The sequence below is a fragment of the Euleptes europaea genome, chromosome 18 (genome assembly GCF_029931775.1).
Source record: "Euleptes europaea isolate rEulEur1 chromosome 18, rEulEur1.hap1, whole genome shotgun sequence".
Taxonomy (NCBI): Eukaryota; Metazoa; Chordata; class Lepidosauria; order Squamata; family Sphaerodactylidae; genus Euleptes; species Euleptes europaea.
Genome location: NC_079329.1, coordinates 13,077,125 through 13,102,140, shown reverse-complemented (window position 1 = coordinate 13,102,140; position 25,016 = coordinate 13,077,125). Strand labels below are relative to the sequence as shown.

General features: G+C 48.7%; 2 protein-coding genes across 2 annotated transcripts in view; both read right to left on the bottom strand.

Moving 5' to 3' along the window:
* Nucleotides 1–2,715: 2,715 nt before the first annotated feature.
* Nucleotides 2,716–22,408, bottom strand: TMEM86B (transmembrane protein 86B). Its single transcript, XM_056864261.1, has 7 exons — nt 22,332–22,408; nt 19,308–19,344; nt 17,442–17,451; nt 11,428–11,534; nt 10,565–10,589; nt 5,553–5,807; nt 2,716–3,113 (listed from the first exon to the last, which is right to left on the bottom strand). The coding sequence occupies exons 1-7, from the start codon at nt 22,406–22,408 to the stop codon at nt 2,716–2,718; spliced, it is 909 nt and encodes a 302-aa protein (XP_056720239.1).
* Nucleotides 22,409–24,837: 2,429 nt separating this feature from the next.
* PPP6R1 (protein phosphatase 6 regulatory subunit 1) overlaps nt 24,838–25,016 on the bottom strand; it is a 50,122-nt gene continuing 49,943 nt past the window's right edge. The window contains exon 23 of the mRNA XM_056864016.1: nt 24,838–24,964. Coding sequence (XP_056719994.1) covers nt 24,838–24,964 — 127 coding nt within the window. The remainder of the gene's footprint in view (nt 24,965–25,016) is intronic.

The following is a 25,016-nucleotide window of genomic DNA, read 5'->3' as shown; positions in this document are numbered from 1 at the left end:
CACCTGCTCTCTTTTGTTTGGGTGGCTCGTTTCTTTGCCTCCTCCCCCTCGCACAACCAAGGAGGAAATAGTTCACCCGGTTTCAGCGCCCACTGGGCAAACAACAGCCAGACCTTCCAGGCAAACAGAGGGTCAGCTCGGTGATAGCGTATGAATGTAACCGACAGGAAAACAGGGTTATGGGCTTCTCAGCAAAAGTCAAAGGGAGGGGTGGGAGAGCAGGAGGACACATGGCTGAGGAGTTTCGGCTGCTCTATCACATCCACCGGTCACCGCGCAGAGCCCCCTCCCCTCTTCTACATGCTCCCCTGGTTGCCCCTCCCCATTTACTTTGCAGAGAGTCTATTATTCTCATTAGGGCTCCATCTTTATTAATAGTTAAACGGCGGAACTCCCTGCCCCAGGATGCAGTGATGGCTGCCAACTTGAAAGGCTTTAAGAGGGGAGTGGACATGTCCATGGAGGAGAGGGCTATCCATGGCTACTAGTAAAAATGGATACTAGTCATGATGCAGACCTATTCCAGGATCAGAGGAGCATGCCTATTATATTAGGTGCTGTGGAACACAGGCAGGATAATTCTGTAGCAGCTGTCTTGTTTGTGGGCTTCCTGGAGGCCCCTGGTTGGCCACTGTGTGGACAGACTGCTGGACTTGATGGGCATGGGTCTGATCCAGCAGGGCCTTTCCTATGTTCTTATGTGTTTGTCTTATTTATTTATTTTTTAAAAATTTATAGCCTGCCCTCATTTCCAGTCACACCAGGCTCAGGGCAGGTAACATCTAAAATCACATAAAACTTCCAACATTCAAACATACCAATCATAACTATAAAATCAGATGGCGCTCACATAAAATAGTAGTAGCCACTGCAGAACCGGACGGGCAGATTGAACCCCCACAAGTAGCAGAAGTTGGGGGGGGGGAATGGGGAGGCTTATGGATTTTAATCTATTTTAACTGTTTTTTTAATGCTTTTATTGTATTTATATAGGTTTTTTAATGTATATGTGCTGGCTATTACCCACCCTGAGTCCCGCTGTAGTGTGTGTGTAGGGGGGGGGCAGGGGATATAAATCTAAATCTAGAATTTAAAATAAAATAAAAGTTAACATGCCTTCCACTGCCTTTTTCCTTCAAAGGTCTCAGAGCATCTTAACAGGTGTTCACGTCTCACTGAGCCAGATTTTTGTTATTGGGTTAATTTGCAAAGTCAGATCTTGCTTTTTGAGCTTCAGTTCCTCAGATGATTACAACACTGGAAAGCAGCAAAAAAGAGCAAGTCCAGTAGCATCTTAAAGACTAACAAAATTTCTGGCAGGGTATGAGCTTTCGTGAGCCATGGCTCACTTCTTCAGTTGGTACTTCAGAAGAAGGGAGCCATGGCTCACGAAAGCTCATACCCTGCCAGAAAATATTTTTGTCAGTCTTTAAGGTGCTACTGGACTCTTGCTCTTTTCTACTGCGAGTGACAGACTAACACGGCTACCCATCGTGATCTGACATTGGACAGGAAGGTCAAAAATAAGGATACAAGTGGATGGACAGATCCCTTGTTGAGCGTTTAGGGACAAAAAAAGAGAAAGAATGAATTGAAAAATTGTTTAATGGAAGAGACTGGGAGAAATGATAACCAGCATGGAGACTCAAGTGGTCGACTTCCTCACATGCACCACTCCAGACGGGTCAGAGACTGTCATTTGGCAGTGGGAAGGTGTTTGAGGAAGTTTCCTTTAAAGTGTAACCTATGGTTGCCAACCTCCAGGTATGGCCTGGAGATCACCTGCTGTTACAACTGGTCTCCAGACAAAAGATCAGTTCCCTGGAGAAAAGGGCTGCTTTGGAGGGCAGACTCCATGGCATTGTACCCTGCCGAGGTCTCTCCCCTCCCCATACCCCACCCTCCCCAGTAGGGCTACCAACCTCCAGGTGGTGGCTGGAGATGTCCAGCTATTACAACTGATCTCCAGCTGATAGAGATCAGTTCACCTGGAGAAAATGGCCGCTTTGGCAATTGCACTCTATGGCATTGAAGTCCCTCCCCTCCCCAAACCCCACCCTCCTCAGGCTCCGCCCCAAAAACCTCTCACCGATGCCAAAGAGGGACCCAGGCTCCACCCCTCAAATCTCCTGGTATTTCCCAACCCGGAGCTGGCAACCCTGGTTAACCACTGCTTCTTTATGAGAGAGGTGGCATCTTCTTCAATAGAAAAACCACGGAGATAGAAAGGGGAGGAGTCTCAAGCATCATGGAGCAGACTGGTGCGCTGAGGCACGTTTGATGGAACAATCAGGAAGGAGATGAATCCATGTGGAGAGCCATTGGAGAGTCTAATGGAGAGCCAGCGTGGTGTAGTGGTTAACAGCGGTGGTTTGGAGCAATGGACTCTGATCTGGAGTACCAGGTTTGATTCCCCACTCTTCCACATGAGCGGTGGAGGCTAATCTGGCGAACCAGGCTGGTTTCCCCACTCCTACGCATGAAGCCAGCTTGGTGACCTTGGGCACGTCACAGTTCTCTCAGCCCCACCTACCTCACAGGGTGTCTGTTGGGGAGAGGGGAAGGGAAGGTGATTGTAAGCCGGTTTGATTCTTCTTTAAGTGGTAGAGAAAGTCGGCATATAAAAAACCAACTCTTCTTCTTCTAATTGAGCAGAGAAGCGCTGTGTGGCAGGATCCCTTCTCAGTCTAAATTGCCTCCCTTCCAGGCCAGGCGTCAGCTCCTCTTCCAGTGATTATTCTGAGATGCGACCGAAACCGCGAGAAGAGCCTGGGCGGAGTAATAGGTGCTCATGATAAGGATGCGAGCATGAGGCAGCGAGGAGCAGAACTTATCGAGAGCGACAAAAATATCGGACACAAGGAAGAGGCCGCTGCCCATGGAGGTACTCAGCTGAGGGGCGGGCCGAGACAGAGCCCGCCAGGTCATGGCACACAGTAGACCCCCGTAGGCCCCCACGGCCCAGACGTACGGGCCCGTCAGGCAGGGCAGCAGGAGATAAATGTAGACAGCAGCCCCCAGCCCCACGAGGAGGAGCAAGGTGAGCGGCCGGAAGGGACGCAGGCCAAAGGCGGAAATGTAAAAGATGTGGCAGACGGCGAAGGCGGCCATTCCTGCAAAGAAGGAAACACAGGTCAGAGGGAGCAGCTGGCTGTTGGAGCCGGACCCCGTTTTATTCTAGGTAGGCTTACAAAAAGACACACAGACATGCAATTCGGCTTGCAGAGAAACGAAAAAGCACGGTCACACAACGCGGCTGAGTATATTTCACCTTCACCTCATCTTACTTTTTTGCCACTGAAGCGAGTTTTCCAATTAGGGTTGCCAACCTCCAGGTATACGTCGGTTCTTGTAGGCTATCCGGGCTGTGTGACCGTGGTCTTGGTATTTTCTTTCCTGACATTTCGCCAGCAGCTGTGGCAGGCATCTTCAGAGGAGCAACACTGAAGGACAGTGTCTCTCAGTGTCAAGTGTGTAGGAAGAGTAACTGTCCTTCAGGGTTACTCCTCTGAAGATGCCTGCCACAGCTGCTGGCGAAACGTCAGGAAAGAAAATACCAAGACCACGGTCACACAGCCCAGATAGCCTACAAGAACCGATGAACTCTGACCGTGAAAGCCTTCGACAATATATCTAGGTATACGGTTGCCCGTTCCCTCTTCGCCACCAGCGGGAGGTTTTTGGGGCAGAGCCTGAGGTGGATGGGGTTTGTGGAGGGGAGGGACTTCAACGCCATAGAGTCCAATGGCCAAAGAGGCCATTTTCTCCAGGTGAACTGATCTCTATTGGCTGGAGATCAGTTGTAACAGCAGGAGATCTCCGGCTACTACCTGGAGGTTGGCAACCCTATCTAGGTACTAGCTGGCAATCTCTTGCTATTACAACTGATCTCCAGCTGATGGAGATCGGTTCACCTGGAGAAAAAGGTTGCTTTGGCAATTTGGTTCTATTGCATTGAAGTCCCTCCCCTCCAAACCCTGCCCTCTTCAGGCTCCGCCCCAAAAACCTGCCGCTGGTTGCGAAGAGGGACCTGGCAACGCTATTTCCAATAGTCAGAAGGAAGGGATCCATAACAGACTCAACTATGTGAAGCTAGCTATTAGAGTTATGACAGATTAGCAACTGCACTCATCAATTGCATTGGTTATTAAGATAACTCAGCCTAACACACGTGTTATGTAAATGCAGAAATTACTCAAATGGTTCCCAAGTCGTGCTTGTACTAATGTATGCTGTAATGCTGTTATTATGCCAATAGAGGTTTATGTATGTGTGTGGTTCCCAAGTCAAGGTTTACTGAGGCCAGGTTCATCCATTATATTTGGGCACGATTTTGGTTCTGCTGCTCTAGCCTCATCCAGTCCATGTGGTGTTTGCATTGCACCCTCATGTGGTGAGAAAGGGGTATTTGTCATGCCAGGCCAGATGACTCACGGAAAGGGCATGGATTCTTAGGCCTAGGGAACCCTAGAGAAAGAGGATTCAAATGTCCAGTTTATACAGCCTGCAAAAATCAAGCAGGAAAGCGGTTTCCTGAATTGTATGACATCAGGATGCCATCAGGCAAAGGGGAATTAGACAACTTTGCTGTTATTTTTTTTACAGCATCAGGGAAAAGGCATTTTCTCCTGCTGTGCTGTTTTTGGTACTTGCTGTTCTACTACCACATTCACAAAAATAATTCGCACCTTACTGAGTACTCAGGTATGGTCTGAGCTCACCCATCCTCTGTCAAGCATGTAACGTAGATATGAGTAACAGGTTCCCATACTGGGGGAGGGAAATTCAGGAGTGCACTGCATGTGCAGAAGGGATGTCTGCCTTCTCCCCTGCACCCTTTTCCCAAAGTGAAAGGGTCCGGGGGGGGGGGGGTCACTCTTTCACTTGTTGGAGCCAGATTCTCAGAGAATACATGGATTTTCCCCCTAGTAGTGCCCCCCGAGACTATTTTAGGTTGGGGAAATGGCATGGGGAGGCTGAAGCCCCTTCTCCACACACAGTGCTGCCCCGAGGCAAATCTGGTACTACTGCATGCACCAGAATGGCTAAGAACTAGGGCTGCCAACCCTAGGTTTTTGAGGCAAGAGATGTTCAGAGGTGGTTTGCCATTGCCTGTCTCTTCATCACAACCCTGGACTTCCTTGGGGGTCTCCCATCCAAGTACTAACCAATGTGGTGTAGTGGTTAAGAGCAGTGGTTTGGAGCAGTGGACTCTGATCTGGAGAACCAGGTTTGATTCCCCACTCCTCCACAGGAGTGGCAGAGGCTAATCTGGTGAACTGGGTTGGTTTCCCCACTCCACACGAAGCCAGCTGGGTGACCTTGGGCTAGTCACGCTCTCTCGGCCCCACCCACCTCACAGGGTGTTTGTTGTGGGGAGGGGAAGGGAAGGAGATTGCAAGCCGGTTTGATTCTTCCTTAAGTGGCAGAGGAAGTGGGCATAAAAACCAACTCTTCTTCTTTTTCTAACCAGGGCTGGCCCTGCCTAACCCCTGAGATCTGACGAGATCCAGCTAGCCCGGGCTATCCAGGTCAGGGCTCAATCCGCATACCTAGGACAAAAAGCTTCGGCCACACCAAGCAAAGATCTCCCACTGCCGAGAAGAGCAGCCCTCGAAATATCCGCTGGGCGTAGGGTGTCCAGACCTCCGTGCCGTAAGCCTGGATGGCCACGAAGTACGCCAGGGAAAGAGTTGGGAGGCACTTGACAACAGTGCTCAGTACGCTGGGCTCAGGCAGCAGCAGGGCAAAATACAAAATGCAGGAGATCAGGAAAGGTGTCAGTTTAAGCAGCAGGCTCCTTATCTAGGGATACAACATGGAAGGTAAGGTGGGATTAATTTTAAAAAAAAGCATATTGCTTCCGTTGCAAATCTTATCATTATTGCTACTCCCTAGGGGAAAGACAGTCATTCTAGGAAATGTTGAGGGCAGCAGGAAAAGAGGAAGACCCAACAAGAGATGGATTGACTCAATAAAGGAAGCCACAACCTTCAATTTACAAGATCTGAGCAAGGCTGTCAAACACAGGACATTTTGGAGGACTTTCATTCATAGGGTCACCATGAGTCGGAAGTGACTTTACGGCACTTAACACACACACACAGGGGAAAGTGGGACCAAGAGGGACCAGTGCAATCTTATGCAGTTTCCCCAGCCTAAGCCCACTGATTTCACAGGGCAGTTTATACATTTAGAACATTTATGCAGGGGAAATTTGCCCTGGCTTTGCTGCTCTGCAGATGCACAGTTTTCTGATCTGACTTCTGATAACCCTATGCGTGGGGGCTTCCCCTTCCCGAAGAAATTGCAGGGCTACCTCACTCAGTTATTCATCCTCAGCAAAATGTGGAGCTTCTGAATCTCTCCCCCCTGACAGCTCTACTTTGTAATTGGCTGTGGTGTTTTCCTTGAAAGATGGCACCACCACCACCCTAGTTCTGCGGTGGGAATCTTTAATTTGTAATTAACCAAGTGGCTGCCATGTCTGAAAACACCGTGAAACTGATCCAGTGGATGGGGTGGTTGAGTACAGACTCCAATGCACGTTTAATTTTTTTTTTATTCTAGTGATATTTTAGCGATATAAACGCTAAAATGTTAAAGCAAATGAAGAGTAGTTGTGGGATATGCTCCCCCACCCCTCTTTTCAGGCACTTTATGTCAGCAGCCCCTCGGTGGGGATTCTCAGAAGTGAAAAGAGTAGCCATTTTGTAACCCAAACAGAGTAGATATTTTGTAACCCACACAGAAAAGTCACAGGCAAACTCAGTACATTGGCAAGTGATTTTGCCTCTTCCCCCCCCCCTTTTGCATTGGGGTGCATACAGAGCAGAGAAAATCAACATCTTGCCACGCCCATTAAAAGCTGTTCAGAATTCCTTGGCACAGACTGTGAGGCTGTTCCCAGATCCTTATCACCAAGTTGTTCCCTGTTCCCTTAAAAGAAACTTCAGGATTGCGTTCAGACTGCTCCAACCGGCAGATTATGCTGTGTCTGTTTAATGCCTAGTCACATATTTTAAGAGTCCCGATATGCAAATATCCGATTTGCAGAATCCAAGGGTAGTGCTCACAGGGGAATGCAAATGCCTTTTCCCCTTTAGAATGGCGAATAACACACATGAGTTGTCCATTTTGCAATGCAGAAACTCTCCAGACACTGTCCAGGGAGGGCAGTTTAATCCATGCTTTTCTGGCACCCAAGGACCCATCCCTAGAAACAAAATCCAAAATGGGATATGCCCATTTCCCCTACATCAATGACTGCATTCACATGGGGACAGGTTTCCATGTTACTTCAGCAATGGAACATCCATACAGTAGGTTTCTGCAGTTTCCTGGCTTGAGTCTCCAATGGCCCCCATTTCTTTCTTTCCTCTGTCTCACAGGAGGGCTTCTTCTGGATTTTTTAAATAAGTGGTAATTGACACTATAGCAATGTCATATCACTCGTTATTTTAAATCCCCCCAATAGTAGAAATATTTTCTATTCCAGTAGAAGGATAATATATACTGTGAACCTCCACTTAATAAAGGCAGTTTCCAGTGGCTGAGCTGGAATTCATATGCAGATTTGGCACTATCAGACTTGGCCTCAAAAGGGAATGGGGGGTGGTTCATTACAAGCACTAATCACCCCTTCCTACAGCTTTAACTATACCACATGAACACATGAAGCTGCCTTCTATTGAACCAGACCCTTGGTCCATCAAAGTCAGTATTGTCTACTCAGACCGACATTTACAAGAAATCACAAATGTTTCTCAGTTCTTCCCCCCTCTTCAGTCATTATGCTGAAGGAGAGATTCCCACCTGGCAGAGAAATGGGAGCTCTCCAAGGGGAGTCCAGGGTTCCCTGGAAATGAATGGATTGGAGGGCAGAGGCACAGGAATTATTTGGCTGCATGGATTCCATAGGGATTAGGAATGTAACTAATACATTGGGGAAAGCTGGGTTCTCTGGATCTGAGGGGATGTGGGAGAAGAGGAGGAAGAAGAAGAAAGTTGGTTTTTATATGCCAACTTTCTCTGCCACTTAAGGGAGAATCAAAATGGCTTACAATCCCTTCCCCTCCCCTCCCCACAACAGACACCCTGTGAGGTAGGTGGGGCTGAGAGAGCTCTAAGGGAGCTGTGACTAGCCCAAGGTCACCCAGCTGGCTTTGTGTGTAGGAGTGGGGAAACCAACCCGGTTCACCAGATTAGCCTCTGCCGCTCATGTGGCGGAGTGGGGAATCAAACCCGGTTCCCCAGATCAGAGTCCACCGCTCCAAACCACCGCTCTTAACCACTACCACCACGCTGGCTCTCAGAGAAGGGTTGCTAGGAATTTTGTGTAAATGGTTCTTATGTCAGAACTCCCAGTTTCTCTATGAAGGAGAGGCATGACTTGGGTCCTGAGCTGGTCAGAAGAAAGGCAGACATATAATTATTTTAAAATAACAGAGCATTAAGGCATCTTTATCTAGGGTAGGAATGAACTTGACAGATGGTTGGCAGAATAGAGGGTCTCAGGGAAGAGAGTTTTGAGCAGGAAGACAGAATTCTGAAAGAGATCTCGCCCCCCCCCCCTCCCAACACACACCCATATCCCATTGTAAAGGAAAAATAGACTCTTACACTGGCTGCAACTTTTCTTCTGTAATGGGCATCTATCTCTAGGATATCCATGTCTTCCGGCGTCCCTCGCGTTGCTGAGCCTAAAAACAGAGACCGATCACAGTCCCTCCTGGTACGAACTTGGACTTTCATCTTCGCCAGGGTACAAGGGGCCAGGCTGATAAGAGGGCAATCAATACCTGTCACCGTATCCTCGCTTGGTACCAGACCGTCATAGTGTACTGACTTCGAGGAAACCTTCTGGCCCACCTTGCCACATGAAAGGCAGGGCCAGCCGCAATTATATCAGAAGTGGAGAGGACGTATGGCATAAGGAAAAGGGCCCGTGCAGTCCCTCTCAGTGGCTCATGACAGGGATCCACGTAGAATGTGGACCACCAAAGCTCAGTGGTTGCAGAAAAACCACTGAGAGTGATTTTGGAAGTAAGTAACTCTGCAGTTACTGAGCCATTCAGTACTGTGTCTCAGGAGGAGGAGGAGAGTTGGTTTTTATATGCTGACTTTCTCTACCACTTAAGGAAGATTCAAACCTGCTTACAATCACCTTCCCTCCCCCTCCCCACAACAGACCCCCTGTGAGGTAGGTGGGGCCGAGAGAGTGTGACTAGCCCAAGGTCACCCAGCAGGCTTCATGTGTAGGAGTGGGGAAACCAACCCAGTTCACCAGATTAGCGTCCATTGCTCCTAACCACTACACCATTCAGCTTCTGCTTAATTCACGTGCGACACACACGTTTCTTTGTAAAATGGGCTTTGGGAATTGGTAACACTCTGTAACAAACACCATTCCCAAAAGGTAACTCTACTGAACAGAGAGAGATGCCTAAGAGGCCAGATCTCTGATGTGTTCTGCATAGAGTAACGTAATTATCATATTTTTATTACACCAATTTTTTAACCTTCTTACGAAGAGAAGTTCTTCACTCCTCCATGTTATTTTCCACTCAACCCACTGAGATGTGTTAGACTCAAGCATGGGGTCAGGGGTTCCCACATTTCCTGATGCCCACTGAGTGTTTTTAGGAAGTGGGGAGGGCTTCTGCCCCCCAGGGCTTCTGATTGGCTATGTAGATTTTTAAAAACATTATTTTGGCAGCAGCTGCCACCGCAGCAAAAAGGGTCTTCCCTGCATGACTGAAGGTAAGCTGTATGTACACAAGGAGATATTTTTAAACAATATGTTCATTTGAAAAGATATCCGGTTCAACCTGTTATCCTGAGAGCCGGCGTGGTGTCGTGGTTAAGAGTGGCGGGCTCTGATCTGGTGAACCGGGTTGGTTTCCCCACTCCTCCTCCTGCTTAGTGACCTTGGGCTAGTCACAGTCCTGTCCGAACTCTCTCAGCCCCACCTACCTCACAGGGTGTCTGTTGTGGGGAGGGGAAGGGAAGGTGAACATAATCTGCTTTGAGACTAGGGTTGCCAGGTCCTTCTTTGCCATCGGCGGGAGGTTTTTGGGGCAGAGCCTGAGGAGGGTGGGGTTTGGAGAGGGGAGGGACTTCAGTGCCATAGAGTCCAATTGTCAAAGTGGCCATTTTCTCCAGGTGAACTGATCTCTATCAGCTGTAGGTCAGTTGTAAGAGCAGGAGATCTCCAGCTAGTACCTGGTGGTTGGCAACCCTACTTGAGACTCCTTAAAGGTAGAGAAAAGTGGGGTACAAAAACCAACTTTTCTTCTTCTAAACACAGTTTCTGTCTGGAATGCTGAAGAGTTCCTATTAGAATTACGCATAACCTCACTCCTGGGCATTCTATGGTTGGCGCTGCCCACCACACCAGACATTCTGTAGTTGGCGCCACCTCCTTGGGTCAGAATTCCAGAGGTGCCTGATGGCTCAAAAGGTTTGGGGACCCCTGCAACATGGAGAACACAGGTTGTGTGGTCAATCGGATGAGGCTTGGGGGTTCTTCTCAGTTCCAGGGCATATGGTGCTCAATTTAGATCTGGACTATGGTGCCCCCCCCCCACCTTCTCAAACAGTAGGGTTGCTTGGTCCCTCTTCGCCACTGGCAGGAGGTTTTGGGGCAGAGCCTGAGGAGGGCGGGGTTTGGGGAGGGGAGGGACTTCAAGGCCATAAAGTCCAATTGCCAAAGCAGCCGTTTTCTCCAGGTGAACTGATCTCTATCAGCTTGAGATCAGTTGGAATAGCCAGGAGATCTCCAGCTACTACCTGGAGGTTGGCAACCCTATCAAATAGTAAGGTGCTTCCCCCTACAGTGGGAAGTAGTGTGGTGAGGTGGTTAAGTGTGGTGGTTGGGAGCAGTGGACTCTAATCTGAGAATCAGGTTTGATTCCCCACTCCTCCACATGAGCAGCGGATGCTAATCTAGTGAGCCGGGTTGGTTTCCCCACTCCTCCACATGAAGTCAGCTGGGAGACCTTGGGCTAGTCACAGTTCTCTTAGAGCTCTCTCAGTCCCACCTACCTCGCAGGGTGTCTGTTGTTAGGAGGGGAAGGGAAGGTGATTGTAAGCCCGTTTGATTCTTCCTTAGGTGGTAGAGAAAGTCGGCATATAAAAACCAACTCTTCTTCTTTCTGCCATCAAGTTGCAGCTGAGTTATGGCAACCCCATAGGGCTTTCAAGTCAAGAGACATTCAGAGGTGGGTTTGTCGTTGCCTGCCTCTGCTGAACAACCCTGGTATTCCTTGGTTGGTCTCCCCTCCAAATCCTAACCAGGGCTAGCCAGGGATGAGATCAGGCTAGCCAGGGTTCACCGGGTCAGGGCAAGGTGCGATTTGGGGAAGCCCATTTATTCCTCGGGATACAGGCCAAACACGATTTGGGACTCTTTTCTGCAATTCTCACTCTGCTACAAACATTCAATTCGCTGCTCTGCCCATCTGCATCTTGGCACCTGCCCAGAAACTGCCTATCTGCCCACGTCTCTCTGTGAAGCAATGGTTGAGGATAAGCTGCAGGGGAAAAGTTTACGAAAAGAAAACAGAAGAATACAACCTACGTCAAGCAGCAGACAGGGGTCAGGAGCAGGGCCCCACAAAGTTAGAGAGGAACTTTGGACTTACCAGGATCGTCCCTTCTTCTTAGAGGTAGGGAGATCATCTCTGAGTGAGTGACTCCTCCCTTTGGGCACCGAAGGCAAAGTAAACAGAGACGCTTCCGTCGGGGCAGATCCCTCTATCAGTTTGAGACACGCCCTTGAAAAAAAAAGACACTGTACCTTTAGGGTACTATCAGAGAAAGGGCAGCTGGACCCAGCTGCCAAAAAATGATTAATAACCCTCTTCAGCAAGGAAGGAGGAAAGAGAGGTATAGAAGAACAGAATCCTCTTGCCAGACACTCGCGCAGAGGGTACAGCCCTAAAAAGAAGACACTGGATGCCCCATCTTGTGCCAGTAGTACGTGGGACAGAATATTTTCTGTACTCTCAAAGAGCACTCATGGTAAACTACATGTTACTACTCTCCCTTGAAGGAGGATGACAACCTGGGTGTGTCTGTCACAGGAAAAACATTATGGAATTTGTTCTAGAATTCTGTAGGCGAAGGCGGTAACATCTTGTAACAGCAACGAACAGTGGAGACAAAGGAGAAGCTGTGAGGGAGGAGCTGTGGCTCAGTGGTAGAGCATCTGCTTGGCATGCACAAGGTCCCAGGTTCAGTCCCCGGCATCTCCAGTTGAAGGGACTAGGCAAGTAGGTGATGTGAAAGGCCTCTGCTTGAGACCCTGGAGAGCCACTGACGGTCTGAATAGGCTTTGATGGACCAAGGGTCTGATTCAGTATAAGGCAGTTTAATGTGTGGTCATGTGTTCCATGTGCAGTACAAGGGAAAATCTCTTTGGGGAAGGGCCGTGGCTCAGTGGTAGAGCATCTGCTTGGAGTGCAGAAGGTCCCAAGTTCAATCCCCGGCATCTCCAGTTAAAGGGACTCGAGTAGGTGATGTGAATAGACCTCTACCTGGGACCTTGGAGAGCCGCTGCCGGTCTGAGTAGACAATACTGACTTGGATGGGCCAAGGGTCTAATTCAGTCTAAGGCAGCTTCATGTGTTCATGCTTGCAGTATTCATTGTCCAAGTGGCAGCTCTCCATAGGTCAACTAAAGGATGAGTTTGTGTCAAAGAATACAGCAGTACACAATGGGCGGTTGTGTTGGATACATCCACACCACATAGACTCTAATCCAGTGACCCAAGATGGCTTTAGAACTTTCTTACCTGGGATGGAATGGTAAAATACCTCCCTGAGAACATGCTTAGCTCTCCTGGAGCGTTCATTATTTCTAGGGTTGCCAGGTCTCTCTTCACCACCAGAGGGAAGATTTTGGGGTGGAGGCTGAGGAGGGCAGGGTTTGGGGAGGGGAGGGACTTCAATGACATAGAATCCAATTGCCACAGCAGCCATTTTCTCCAGGTGAACTTATCTCTATTGGCTGGAGATCAATTGCAATAGCAGGGGATCTCCAGTTAGTACCTGGAGGTTGGCAGCCCTAATTATTTCTAAAGAGCTGGCTAAAAGTCCCATTCTCCAGCTAGGGTTGCCAGCTCCAGGTTGGGAAATACGTGGAGATTTTTGGGGTGGATCCTGAGGAGGGCAGGGTTTGGGGAGGGACTTCAATGCCATAGAGTCCAATGGCCAAAGTGGCCATTTTCTCCAAGTGATCTCTATCGGCTGGAGATCAGTTGTCATAGTGGGAGATCTCCAGCTAGTACCTGGAGGTTGGCTACCATAGCTCCAGCGCAGGAGTCCCCCAATGTCATGCCTGGGGCACCATGACGCCTGCCAACATCTTTCCGGGTGCCCGCCCAGTGTTTTTAGGAAGTGGGTGTGGCTAGCTGGGGCTTGTGCCCAGCAGGACGTCTGACTTGTGCAGATTATCAGGTATCCTGTTAAACGGAGCTTCTGCCTTAAATGTTGAAGAGTTATTATGAGAATACTGCATGACTTCACTTGCTGGCATTTTGTTGTTGGCTGCACCTCTTGTGGAAGCCATTTTGAGAGTCAGCATGGTGTAGTGGTTACGAGTACTGGACTCTGACCTGGAGAACCGGGTTTGATTCCCCACTCCTCCACGAGCGGCGGACGCTAATCTGGTGAACCGGGTTGGTTTCCCCACTCCTCCACATGAAGAAGCCAGTTGGGTGGCCTTGGGCTAGTCACAGCTCTCTCAGCCCCACCTACCTCACGAGGTGTCTGATGTGGGGAAGGGAAGGTGATTGTAAGCCGGTTCGATTCTTCCTTTAAGTGGTAGAGAAAGTCGACCACCAACTCTTCTTCGTTGTCATGCCCACGACCCGGTGTCAGAATTTGAAAGGGGCCCGCAGGCTCAAAAATGCTGGGGACCATTGCTCCAAGGGTTGGGTACAACCCACATAGATTTCCGCTTCTGAATTATTACTTCATAAAGGATTCTGGTTATCATTTTCCTTCTCCAACAACATGCCAGCCTGGCAGCTCACTGACAGACTTGGAAGCCTTTCCCCGGTAACCTCACACGTCACATCTGAAGGACATGTTTGCTCAGGGAGGAAGAATGCCTCGCATGCCCTCAAAGGTAGCATAATTGCCGCCATTCTTAATTATGAAGAATTAGTCATTCCAATTACTACCAGCCTAATTACCCGTTCTCAGGCTTGGCGCTGGCATTAAAAGACAGGTTAAAAACTTGGAAGTCTCGCTCGCAATTAAAATCCCTGCCGGCAAAACGTAAGGGTTTCCTGGTAATCTCGAGGGAAGCTTTCGCCCGATGTAGAGAGCTCTGCCGTATTGATTTATTTGCTTCATTTGTACCCCACCTTTCTCCCAAATGGGGACCCAAAGCGGCCAACGTCATGGTTAGACCTCACGTAGAGTACTGTGTTCAGTTTTAGGCACCGCAATTTAAGAAAGATGTAGACAAGCTGGAACGTGTCCAGAGGAGGGCAACAAGGATGGCGAGGGATCTGGAGACCAAGTCCTATGAGGAAAGGTTGAAGAGGAGAAGACTGAGAGGGGATATGAGAACCATCTTCAAGTACTTGAGGGGCTGTCATATAGAGGATGGTGCCGAGTTGTTTTCTGTTGCCCCAGAAGGTCAGACCAGAACCAACGGGTTGAAATTAAACAAGAGAGTTTCCGTCTAGGCATTAGGAAGAATTTTCTAACAGAGTGGTTCCTCAGTGGAACGGGCTTCCTTGGGAGGTGGTAAGCATTCCTTCCCTGGAGGTTTTTAAAGAAGAGGCTAGATGGCCATCTGTCAGCAATGCTGATTCTATAACCTTAGGCAGATGATGAGAGGGAGGGTATCTTGGCCATCTTCTGGGCATGCAGTAGGGGTCACTGGGGTTTTTGGGGGGCAGTTGTGAATTTCCTGCATTGTGCAGGGGGTTGGACTAGATGACCCTGGTGGTCCCTTCCAACTCTATGATTCTATGATTCTACCTCTCCTGAGGTAAATTAGGCTGAGCGATTGTGCCGTGCCCAAGATTACCCAGCAGGCTTCCATTGCAGATTTCAGGACTCCAACCTGGGTCTCCCAGTTCCTAATCTGACACTCTAACCACTACACCACACTGGCTTCCATCGTTAGAATGGATGTGGCAAAGGATGGGCTGGATCAGGCCTGTGCTCAACAGAACATCTTTTTTCCAATTCGACCCTGTAAACGAGACCCCCGATTCCATTCACGTGCCTAACGTTGTGTATAAGTAGGTCCTCGGCCTCTCAGAAGAGCACTTCGCCAAGGGCAAAGCTATTTTCAAGAGCTGATGTCACACTCAGATTCTCTCTTACCTTGAAATCTTGGACATGAAGGATTTGACTTTTATCCTGTCCTTCCCCCAGGGAACTCAGGATGGCATATGCGGGTCCCTTCAACCCTGTGAGGCTGGGTAAGGCTGAAAGATGGTGACCAAGCGAGGTTTATGGCTGAGTTGATATTCGATCCAGAACCTCCTTACTGCAACACTCGAACCCCTAAATCACGCTGGTTCTGGGGTTGCCGGCAAACTAGCTGTCAACGCACTGCCTCTTTGAGGATGGTGAATGCCACACATCAATAATATAGATCTCCTAAGCCCTTTCCTGGATGTATTTTAGTTCTGAACAAATGCATGAATTATTAACACCATGATCCATAACAGGGGAGGTCTTACCAGGCTGATTAGAAGAAAACCTAATTCCTCAACAACAGCCTTTTAGCTGCTGCTGCCTAGTAGTAAACATGAGAACATAAACATGAGAAGAGCCCTTCATGAACACATGAAGCTGCCTTCTACCGAATCAGACCCTTAGTCCATCCAAGTCCGTATGGTCTACTCAGACAGGCAGCAGCTCTCCAGGGTCTCAGGCAGGGGTCTTTCACATCACCTACTTGCCTAGTCCCTTTAACTAGAGATGCCAGGGATTGAACCTGGGACCTTCTGCATGCCAAGTAGATGCTCTACCACTGAGCTACGGCCCTGCTCTGAAGCTGTCAACATAATATTGTTGGATAAGCTTCCCCAAACCTTTCCAATTGTAAATTCAGGCTTTCCCTCAGCTCAGCGTTCTCTTTATCTTTGAAGCTATACTTGGGAGATAATATATAACCACTGAATAGTTGCCTGGCCAAACCTGACATGCCACTTGAAAAGAGGTCAAGGTGTTTGACCTCAAACTTCTGAACCCTTTTTTTTTTTTTTTTTTAATGAACTTACATAGTGACTCAGCGGACCAGTCCTTCTCCGGTTCTCTCTTTACCCTGATCATTTTTTGCTGAGTTCAGTAAGTTAGAGAAAGTTCCCTCATTCTGAGTTCTTGAAAGCCAATATTATGCACTTGGGGGAAATGGCCTGAACATTCTTGGGCCATCAACTTTTGGTACCACCAACATGCGCAGGTCCAAGGAACGATGTCCACTGGCAGTGAAGCATTTTCGGTGCTACTTTCTTGGCACAACTACCTGCCCGCTGGAGAATGTCCCAACAAAGTACAGTACCTGGGTTGGGAATACCAAGTCATAGTTAAGTCCTGATCAGGCACAGAGTTTTCTAACATTATTTCAGGCAAATTTTAATTTAGTTAGGAAAGGTCAGGCATGTGGAACCTGCCAGCAATCAAAGACTACCATTTAACAATAAATAGTGGATTGCTGTAACTTGCATGTCTTTGAAGACTGCTTGCTAGTACTTAAAGGATCTGGGTAAGGCATCTTGGTAAAGTATAGGCATTGCATGAAGAAGGTCTCAGGCTCCATTCATACAATAACCTGCTCCGCCAATCAGTAGAGGTTGGAACAGGAACTTTACTTTCTTAATTTGGTCCCTTGAAGACTAGAAGAATCTGTGTGTGTGCGCGCGCTCGCACGCGTGTGTGTGCCATTGAGTCACAGCTGACTTATGGTGACTCGGTAGGGTTTTCAAGGCAAGAGACGTTCAGAGGTGGTTTGCCATTGCCTGCCTCCACGTCATGCCCCAGGTAGCCCTCGGAGGTCTCCCATCCAAATCCTAACCAGGGCCGACCCTGCTTAGCTTCTGAGATATGACAAGCTCTGGAGCTATCTAAGTCAGAAGAACCCATGACATGCCATTAATCCTACAATTTGACAATTTAATAGGAGTGACAGTTGACCTTTCCTTCTTGGTTTACACATTTCCCCTTCAGAAACCATTGATTTATACATTTCCTTGGTTTATACATTTCCTTGATTTTCACATTTCCTCTTCAAAAACAATTGTAGTCCGTGGCCAAACAAGTTAAACTTGAACTCAAACAATGGAAGAAGAGTAATGTATCTTTAGCAGTAACTCCTACAATTAGAATGACAATACTTCTAAAAAAATTATTTTAATTTGCAAAAAAACACTCCCTGTTAGAAAACCTATTTCCCCCCCACCCCTCACTGGGCACAAGCTTTGTAAAGAAAAAGAAAAAGAAAAAATGAGGATAGAAGATTGCAACCAGATAAAGCTGGGATAACAAGAATCCCGAATGAGATGGTCTGAGTTGTCCTACAAGGAAATCCCGAAGGGGTTGCCTGCTTCCAAGTGAGCCTGGAGTTGTCCTGGAATTAACTGATTTCCACGCTACAGAGATCAGTTCCCCTGCAGGAAACCGCAGCTTCTGAGGGCAGGCTCTAAGGCATCACCTCCCTGAGCTCATTCCTCTCCCCACACTCCATCCTCTCCAGAGACCACCCCTTAAATCTCTAGGAATTTTCCAAGCCAGAGTTGGCAACCCTAAAATACTTTTAGGGCTACCATCAGCTCAGACCAGCTGCTTCCTTGGACTCCAAAACTAATCAGAAACCGGAGCTGGTCCAGAACATGACTGCCAGAATATTTTATCCTGTTCGGCTTTAGGTTTGTTTCTGGGACTGAAACAAATTGCTGTGGCGCTCGGGGTCTCAACCTGCAATAATCCAAAATATGATTCCAACTGGAAGGTATCATGTTATTATTGACACCCTAAGTAGTCTGGGACCGGAGTAGCTTAAAGACTGCTTTCTATAACATAAGTCACAAATTTTGCAGTCGAGCCAACAGTACCTCCACAGGGCAATTTAAGCTTGCTGACAAAAGATCTTTCATCCTCCGCATTCCCACAATCCACTAAACCTGTAATTCAGTTAAAAATAGATTAGTTTGGCAAGATATATTCCTGAAAAAATCCATGCTGGCCTCTATGGACCACGGCAATCTTTTCAACTGGCTTTCCGATTACCACTTTATGATCTGGTCTGGTATTTTTCCAGCGATCACTCAGAATCATTGGCCTGCAGTCTGCTGAATCCTCCTTATTCCTGCTTTCGAAGATCCGTACATTTGATCATCTCCAGTCTTGTACTACCTTACCTGCCCTCCCTAGTTGCCAGGCACTGTGGGAGATGCGGGGAGGCGGCAGTCTTCTTCACCGTGCGATGACGTCACTTCGTGTGACCCAGAAGCCTCACCATAGCACCAGGGTGACACCCAAGTGCGAGAGGGCCACCCCAGGGTGATGCCAGCGCTTCTGGGCCGTGCTGGAAGTGATGTCACAGCGCGGCAAATAAGATCACTCCCCATTTTGCCAACTTGCTTCCACCCACTGACCAAATGAGCAGCAGTGGGCATCAGAAACAATTACCAGGAGTTTGCCCATCATTAGCAGGCCCCTGCTAAGGTAAGCCCTCCTGGATGTCTCAAAGAGAATAAAGGTTTGGAGAGTACATCAGCAAGTTCCTTTTCTACCTTAGAAGAAGAGTTGGTTTTTATATGCTTTCGCTACCACTTAAGGGAGACTCAAACCGGCTTACAATCGCCTTCCCTTCCCCTTCCCACAACAGACATCCTGAGGGTAGGTTAGGCTGAATCTGAATGTGTCAGGAATCTTCCGCCCATTGGGAGAGCCAGCGTGGTGTAGTGGTTAAGAACGGTGGTTTGGAGCGGTGGACTCTGATCTGGAGAAGCAGGTTCGATCGCCCACTCCTCCACAAACGGCAGATGCTAATCTGGTGAACCGGGTTGGTTGCCCCCTTACACATGAAGCCAGCTCGGTGACCTTGGGCTAGTCACAGTTCTATTAAGAACTCTCTCAGCCCCACCTACCTCACAGGATGTCTGTTGTAGGAGGGGAAGGGAAGGTGACTGTAAGCCTGTTTGATTCTGCCTTAAATGGTAGAGTCAGCATATAAAAACCAACTAAACAGACACCCTGTGAATTCACTACAGAATTCTGTACCACCTGAATCTCCGAGGACTTTGAGGGGGGACCTATGCAGAGTCACCTACCAAACCCATGACTGCTGTGCCCGTCCCATAGCCCAGGCTGAAAAAGGTCCAACGCAAATGAGTTATCCAAGACCCACCTGGAGTTGGTGAGCTACTACTCACAATCAGAGTTGGAAGGGATCACCAGGGTCATCTAGTCCAACCCCCTGCACAATGCAGGAAATTCCAAACTACCTCCTCCCCACACCCCGTGACCCCTACTCCATGCCCAGATGGCCAAGATGCCCTCCCTCTCATGAACTGCCTAAGGTTATAAAATCAGCATTGCTGACCAATGGCCATCTAGCCTCTGCTTAAAAACCTCCAGGGAAGGAAAGCTCACCACCTCCCGAGGAAGCCTGTTCCACTGAGGAACCACTGTTGGAAACTTTTGATTTAATTTCAACCTGTTGGTTCTGGTCCGACCTTCTGGGGCAGCAGAAAACAACTTGGCACCATCCTCTATATGACAGCCCTTCAAGTACTTGAAGATGGTTATCATATCCAGCTCCTTCAACCTTTCCTCATAGGACTTGGTCTCCAGACCCCTCAACATCTTTGTTGCCCTCCTCTGGACACGTTCCACTTAGGGCTGTTTAGCTTGGAAAGAAGACGGCTAAGGGGAGACATGATAGAGGTCTAAAAAATTATGCATGGTTTGGAGAGAGGGGACAGGGAGAAGCTTTTCTCCCTCTCTCATAATACTAGAACACAGGGTCATCTCCTGAAGTTGGAGAGTGAGATTCAAAACCGATAAAAGTATTTCTTCATGCAAGCCGTAGTTAAATTGTGGAGCTCCCTGCCCCAGGATGTGGTGATGGCTACCAACTTGGAAGGCTTTAAGAGGAAAGTAGACATGTTCATGGAGGGGTATTCATGGCTACTAGTTAAAATGGATACTAGTCATGATGCATGCCTGTTCTCTCCAGGATCAGAGAAGCATGCCTATTATCTTAGGTGCTGTGGAGCACAGCCAGGATGGTGCTGCTGCAGTTGTCTTGCTTATGGGCTTCCTAGAGGCACCTGGTTGGCCACTGTGTGAACTGCTGGACTTGATGGGCCTTGGTCTGATCCAGCAGGGCTTTTCTTTGTGTTCTTATGAGTTAGCGATGGACTTCTAATGGGCAACGAGGGCTTGCTGAGACGCAGGAAACATACGGACCGACTACTACAGCCATAGAATCTCTTTATTCAAACAGAACACACACATACACACAACGGGGGGGGGGGGGAGGAAAAATAATTACCGACATGGCATGACGCAGACAACGCGAAAGGCCACTTTCTGTCCTTTATGGTTTAAGAGCTTCAAGAAATATTGCCACTTATAGGGGAAGGGGTAGAGAAGAGGGGAGGAAGGGCAGGGGCGACTGACCGCCTGGAAGTAAAGAGGCGGGGCAGAACTAGGAGGGAGGGGGCTTTAGTGCTTACGCAAGAAAATTACCCACAGGACCCAATACTCTCCCCCACCCCACCCCCCGCAACTTCTCTGCCTTTTGCCCTCGTTGTTTTAAGATTGACTTCCAGAACTCTGGCATTAGGCCTTCTCCGCTAAGCTCCCCACACGCATACAGATGCATGGACGTGACACACCCACACAGACTCCCTCCCCATGGGTACGGATCCCACCCTCAAAGCCCCAAGGTGTTCTTGGCTGAACTTTTGCAGTGTTCTTGTCCCGATTCTGTAGACAGAGGCAAAGATGAGGCAGTGAATTTGTTTTTACACTATAAAGGAACAAGAGAAACTCCACAAACACCAGCAGCTGGGAGGTGGGGGGTTGAATGAAGAGAGCAGTGGTTCTGGGGTCTTTGGTAGACCCCCCCCAAGGAGGTTCTGGTGGGTAGGCCATTGGGCCTCTCTGGAGTCAGTACAGAGGAGGGGGCTCCAGTCAGGACCCCTGGGTTTTCCCTACAAGCATAGTAGGATCTTGTGTGCAAAGCAGGACTCAAAACTCAGGAAAAAGAAGAGGAGCCTGGATTTTAACAATGGCTATGCCACCCAAGAAAACTTCAGGAGTGGTGAATGGATAGAGAATATGCTGGACTTTACAGTTACCACTTTAAGACATTCTGCAGCCACGCAGAGGAAGTTTTCCTCCTGTAGTATGATGCCAAAACGCCCCGAAGATGCCCCTTCTGATGAACCTCGAGCGGGAAGCTCTCTATTTTTCCCTGTTTTTCCTTAGGATGAATTTCGAGATAAAAAGCTTACTGCGATTAAGGGCAGCCGAACTAACAGGGCAGAATCCAAGAAACACCAATTCTTTATTTCTTAAAGTGCAGCTGGTGTCTCGTATCTGCAAAAGCAGGACTCAAGAGGAGGAAAACAACAGCCTGTCATTATCCCATTATTCAGATGTACAGAAGATGTTACAGAAGCACTGCTCCGCCCAGCCACGCACCCCCTCCTTAGGAATCTCTGGCCTTTCCTAAGTTATGGGATGTTCCGCTTAGGGATCAGGATGGCACGAGCCCACTTGCACCAGGGGAAAAAAATCAATATTTCCCTGGATGCATGCATTTCAAAGAACTGTTGCCGCAGGAAGAAGAACGCAGTGACATGCTACTGAGCTTCTCCCTCATGCCATGCAGCTGTTACTTGGATCTGTGGGAAACCGTGGAGTTCTTGATCAAGCCCTTCGACAGTTTAGACAAAAACAAAACCCAGTGCTAAAAATCGGGGGCGGGGAGGCATAACGTTTAGGAGGAGACTGGGGCGAAGGATTCAGCTTAAACCCCAGTGAGCTGGTGAACACATACTGAAGGGGCAGAAAAACCAGAATAATTTTGAGAGGCATCGATTCAAATTTCTCTCACACACACACACGCATACACACTCTAAAAATCTCACCAAGAAGTTGAAGACCCCCGCCAGGAACCACCCTTTCACCAGGAACCATCCCTAGATTTTCAGCAGGGGCCGTGATCTTCCAGCCTCCCCACCTCAGATGTCAGCTTCACACAGACATGCATTCCTGGGGACTGGGTGTGTGTGTGTGAACACATGTTAAGAGGCAATTTTAAAAAAATGCAGCGATCTCACCCGTCACAAACACCCGCATCCCCTCTCTGCTCCTCTAAATCTTTTTGCTCGAGGTAGCGGTCCTCAGCGAAGTCCATGACGGACCTCTGCAGCAAGTCCCTGACCCCGTGTGGTGACTTCTGCAAGTCCCCGCCAACCCCTATGAAGAAAGCTTTGGGAGAAGATGGGGGGGACAGAGAGGGGGGGGAGAGACAGGAAGGACGTGGCAGATTTGTGCTTGCAGGTGGGGCCGTCGTATGGAAGAGGAGCTCTCAATACCGTCGAGAGAGGCTTCGCTTGGCTTTTCTCCCTGCCCCATTCAGCAGACCTCTGGTACAATTCAAGTGTCAATTTTAATTGCATCAAACAGACAGGTTTCGCTCAGTGCAGCAATGGTTATATGCATTTGGGAAGGGGAGGGGGGAGGCGTCGTGCCAACGGAGGAGACTGCTCCCCCCCCCACTGGGGACGCCACGTTGTTGGGCTTTGCCGACCAAGGCGCCACGAGGAGGGAAGATGCCTCTGCCGCCCTGCGCACGCTCCTCCGCTTCTCTCGCAGGCGCTCACTGGTACCGGGGTCCTGATTTCTTCAGTGATTTGCTAGGGGTAAGGGAGGGAGAGAGGCCAGGCTCTTTCTTTGCCTTCTCGCTGCTTTCTCTTCTGCGCCCCCCCCAAACCTGCCCACAGGGGTGAAGGCACCGGAAGGACTGGGGACAGCCCATGGCAAAATGGACTTGATCGAGCGAGGAGCGGCCGCGGGCTTCCCCAGGGACGAGACCCACCGAGAGGCTTTATCTGGGGAGGGAGAAGGAGACAGGATAGCATTTTTTAAAAAATCAAATTTATTAATGTGGTAAACTGACGAATCATGTGCCAACACATCAAAATTTCCAGATCCAATAGTTTTGCACTGTAGAATCAGACTGCCCGTACAAATAAAGGTGTAAGATCAATAAAAACAACCCCTGATTAAAACTGATAAAATTGTAAAAATATTTGAATGATCATTCTCTAATAAAGTTCTGTGTATTTTAACAGCAACAGTGCAGAACTTGGCAGTCTGGAGCGTAAGCTGAGGATCTTCTCCTAATAGGAGCTTCTTTGCCAAAAGCTCAACTGACCCTTCAGGGAATTTACCAAGCCGGGGGGGGGGGGGAAATAAGCTTTGATCTAACTTTGTGGTAGAAAGGACAACATATCAGTGTGTGTTCGATGGCTTCAATGTCCCCTGTCCCGCCTGGACAAAACCTCTCTGATCCAGGGATCTTCTTATATTTTCCTTCTAAAACAGCTGATGGACAGGATAGCGTTAACTACTGGAATGATAGTAAAGCCGCAACAAGGCATCTTTTCCCACAGCTGGCAGTAATGTTACGAATGAAGGACTAATAGGCTTTCCCCTATGCGCGTGGATGCGTTTCTGGATTAGACAGAACTTGATTTTAAGTTGACTGAAACTCAAGTCGGTTTAGCATAGTTGTGAGCATATTATTTGGCCTTCGGGTTGAGAAACACATTATTTCATGCCCTCAAGTGGCCAATTGGACGGCCTGTCAGGAAAGCAGTGGGCTGATACAGCTGTGACGGGCCCAAGGTTACCCAGCAGATTTCATGTAGAGGAGTGGGGAATCAAACCAGTAAAACCATTCTTACAAACCCTTTTGGAGAAACAGAGGCAGCAAAACAATTGGAAGAAAACGATATGCTACCAACGGGTGGGGGGGGGGAGAAGAAGAGTTTTTTATATGCTGACTTTCTCAACCACTTAAGGGATACTCAAACCGGTTTACAATCACCTTTCCTTCCCCACAGCAGAAACCCTGTGAGGCAGGTGGGGCTGAGAGAGTTCTAACAGAGCTGTAACTTGCACAAGGTCACCCAGCTGGCTTCGTGTGGAGGAGTGGGGAAACAAATCCAGTTCACCAGATTAGCCTCTGCCGCTCATGTGGAGGAGTGGGAAACCCGGTTCTCCAGATCAGATCTCCACTGCTCCAAACCACCACTCTTCACGACCATGCTGGAAGCTTTTCCACCAGGCCTACAATTGAGGACAGCCGCCTATTTCAGCTTATATTATCTATACCATCTTACTGGCCTCCCCCCGCCCCTTCTCCCCCTTGAGCGGGAACAACACAAGAGAAGGGTTGCCACCTGTTCGGTCCTTACAGTTTTAAACCGGGTGCGCCATCATGTTAGGTTTCAGAATTTTATTGTTGGTTTTATCATGGAGATTTATATTAGTTGTTGTATTTTAAAATGATGTTACCCGCTCTGAGCCAGCTTGCTGGGGAGGGCAAAAGAGAGAGACAGAGAGACAGAGACAGAGAGAGACAGAGACACAGAGACAAGACAGAGATAAGATGGAAGAAGCTTTTGCTGTATCTTCTGACCCAAGGACACTTGGAAACACCCACTTATGCCCTGCCATGCATTGTCCCAACAACTATCCTTCCATCACCCTTAGAGAAGAAGGCGACCAATCTTTCAGGACACCTGCCTGGTCTCCCTCCCTTGCCCAGGGCCAGCCTCACCTGGCTGCTGCTGCTTGCTGCTGCTGCTCTGTCTGTGGGGAGCTGTGCTCAGGTTGTGGAGTCTCCGTTGTCCCCTGGAGCGGCTGGGCAGAATCAGAGGTAGATGGGGGAGGTTCTACTGTGCTGCAGAGAAAACAGGGGCGGGGGAACAGACAACAGGTAATGGGGCAGGGAT